The sequence below is a fragment of the Sinocyclocheilus grahami genome, unplaced genomic scaffold (genome assembly GCF_001515645.1).
Source record: "Sinocyclocheilus grahami isolate Dianchi unplaced genomic scaffold, SAMN03320097.WGS_v1.1 scaffold22505.1, whole genome shotgun sequence".
NCBI classification, from domain to species: Eukaryota; Metazoa; Chordata; class Actinopteri; order Cypriniformes; family Cyprinidae; genus Sinocyclocheilus; species Sinocyclocheilus grahami.
This window is the reverse complement of record NW_015518803.1, coordinates 1-2,958: the sequence shown is the minus strand read 5'-3', so window position 1 is coordinate 2,958 and position 2,958 is coordinate 1. Positions and strand designations below refer to the sequence as shown.

Sequence of the window (2,958 nt, the reverse complement as noted above, 5' to 3'; positions counted from 1 at the left end):
TTTTTTTTTTTTTTTTTTTGTAAAACAAATTTATGCCGTCATGTTTTTAGACTAGTTACCTAAAGTTGGTCAAATTACACTAAGCAGTGTTTGAAGAGCTGAAGCATGTTTAAAGATTGAAAGTAGATCAAGCTCAAGCTCACTTTATTACAGCCACTGAATAAGTGTAATAATATCTTAATGGGATACTTTGTATCCAATGTGCAAAGAATCCCACACAAGCAGTCACTTTTAAATCACAAGTTTGTCTCATGCTTTATTCATTACTGTTGCCTCCCCGCTCAATAGATTGGTCTGCAGCGGAGAGAAACATCTCATTCCTTTAAAGTAAGTGCTTTTCTTATGCTCTCGTGTTGGTAAATGGATTTAATGATTTAATGTATTCACTGCTTGTCAAGTTGATTGGGTAATGCCAAATATATATTTTGGGGCTCTGGAGAAGAAAGAAATTATGTTCTTGTCAAAGCAGTTGCTTTTTAAATTACTTTACTTAAAATACTACATTTTTAGATTAACATTAACTCAGATTAATAAATTAATGAATAGAAGTATTGTTAATTGTTAGTTCATGTAGTTATGTAGTTACTTATGTAGTTAACAGATGTTAATAAATGAAACCTCGACTAATACATTTTTGAAAGCATGTGAATACTAAAAGTCATGTGTTTACATGAAAAATTACATTAAACAATATTCAATAGTTGATTCAAAACTTTTTGGTTGTGGGTGACATACCTACCAACAATTTGTTACTTAAATCTGTGCTACTTTTGTGTCCTTTACTGATTTTTTCCCCCACTCCACAGAAAATGAAATCCATCAGAAAACGATGATCAGAACCTGCTAAATTCAACACACAGAAGTGCTTCTGAAGTCTGATGGGAAGACTAAATCCACTATCAGCTCTGCACAGACATACTGAGCTGACCCATTTTACATCTTTATGAAAATGCAGATTTTGCTGATTATTTTATACATTGTTTCTGTTGCCTTTCTATACTTAGAACTAGCTTATTGTGTCTGTGCCCGTGCTGAATATGAGATAAACGGACATTGCTGCCCTGTGTGTGCACCTGGTTAGTAAATAGTTCACAGTAATAAAAGAAAATAATTTTAGTTTTTAAGTTCAATAGGTAGTATTGTTTACAAGGAGAATTGCAAGATGTCTTGACGTAGGACTTTCATAAAAAAAGTTTCAAATATCCTATATACTTTTTAAAGGTAACCGTGTTTTATGGCATTGCACAGTGGATACCAGCACAACTTGTGCACCCTGTAATACATCCACATACACTGATGAGTCTAATGGCCTTGAAATATGCTTTCCCTGCTCGGCCTGTGATGAAGGTGAGCGTTTCACATTTATTCTTTTAGCAGAGAGTTAAGGTTACGCAAAAGTATACAACCATTTAACATGTTTCAATCTTCAATAATAAACAACTGCTTTGTTTCAATATATTTAGGTTTAAGGATACAGAAGGCCTGTACACGGTTATCAGATACCGTTTGTGAGCCACTAGAAGGATTCTTCTGTATGGTCCAAGAAAAAGGCCGCTGTAGATTAGCTGTTAAACATTCTCAATGTAAACCTGGAGAATACATCCATCAAAGAGGTACAGATGTTAACATTTTCTGTGTAAACATTACTAAAGTGAGTGCACAAATAATTGGGAAATACTTCTCACAAGTTACTTGCATATTAGAATAGGCAGATAAGAATACAAAATACTTACTAAACTAGACCTTATTTAATATATTTCATAATGCTATACACAGCTTTATTGTGATGCAAATTCTACAGCTATAGCTGCATGACTATCTGCAGAAATAGTATAAAACAACGCTCTCCAATATTTTGAATTTGGACTGCAGTACCGATTTCAATATTACATACTGCACCTTTAACTATTGACTAATGTTTAAAAAAAAAATATATATTTTTGTCAAATGTTACCGAATTTATAATAACTGACCCGACGTGTGTACTGTTAACAGTAGCCTACTTGAATAATGTTAAATGCTACAACATTTAATACTTAATGTGAAAATCCCTGTAGTGTTAATCTAATGAAACAGTTAAGGAACTCAGTGTCTTAATATCTTTACAGGAACAGCAAACACTGATACTGTATGTGGTGAATGCATTAATGGCACCTACTCTGATGGCACTTTCACAGCTTGTCAGCCACATACATTGTGAGTAATCAAAGTTTTACATTAAAATCCCATTCTAATACGTTTGGACGTGCTAACATCACAGTGTTACATGTCTACAGATGTCAGAGTATGGGACGTAAACAAATAAAAATGGGAACAACGTCATCTGATGCTAGATGTGAACACACTCCAAATGGTCTTGTTGTTGGAATCATATCTACTGTTGCGGTCGTTGTTGTTGTTGTTATTGGAGTCTCAGTAACCCAGTATGTCATATTCAAGCAGAAGTCAAAGGCTCGTCCAGGGATAAGGTAAGGCTTTGACAATTTTCCCCCATCATAATGTACTTTACATTTGTCTGAATAATGGGATTTTTATATTTCAGGTCTGTCCAGTTCCGAAATGTTGGTGGAGGGCTTTTAAAGTGCTTATACACATAATCCATGGACTTGATGTTACTTAATACATTTCAACCAGTCAAAGCTGAAACAAAAAGAGAACTCAAAAAAGAAACAGAAATATTGGTTTCTTAAGGTAGACCAGCTATGCATAACACTATGCATACATGTGTTCTCTTGTTATATATAACATAAAATTCTGTATTATTCTTAACCCTTTTTATTAAAAATAATTGAAATGGATAATGGATGTACTATTGATTACCATGGTAAAGTTTATGAATCATTCATCAGAAATTGACATTAATCTATGCCTCGTATCTGAACAGTTACTTGCATACATTGAAATTAGTACACGGTATAACACAATATACTACATTTGTGAATCATTTTTGTGACATGA

At 33.4% G+C, this 2,958-nt stretch overlaps 1 protein-coding gene across 1 annotated transcript; it reads left to right on the top strand.

The window, feature by feature from the left end:
• Positions 1 to 11: 11 nt before the first annotated feature.
• Positions 12 to 2,950, top strand: LOC107579964 (tumor necrosis factor receptor superfamily member 14-like). Its single transcript, XM_016265736.1, has 7 exons — positions 12 to 327; positions 807 to 1,076; positions 1,222 to 1,347; positions 1,464 to 1,613; positions 2,109 to 2,196; positions 2,277 to 2,468; positions 2,543 to 2,950. Exons 2-7 carry the CDS (start codon positions 944 to 946, stop codon positions 2,595 to 2,597), a joined length of 744 nt encoding a protein of 247 aa, XP_016121222.1. The 5' UTR covers positions 12 to 327; positions 807 to 943; the 3' UTR covers positions 2,598 to 2,950.
• The last annotated feature ends 8 nt before the right edge of the window (positions 2,951 to 2,958 follow it).

What these genes read in the sequence shown, in the direction of transcription:
- LOC107579964 (XM_016265736.1), top strand. Translation starts at nt 944, where the DNA reads ATGAAAATGCAGATTTTGCTGATTATTTTATACATTGTTTCTGTTGCC. An exon ending in CTGCCCTGTGTGTGCACCTG is followed by an intron (nt 1,077 to 1,221) that starts GTTAGTAAATAG and finishes TACTTTTTAAAG; the next exon opens with GTAACCGTGTTTTATGGCAT. An exon ending in CTGCTCGGCCTGTGATGAAG is followed by an intron (nt 1,348 to 1,463) that starts GTGAGCGTTTCA and finishes CAATATATTTAG; the next exon opens with GTTTAAGGATACAGAAGGCC.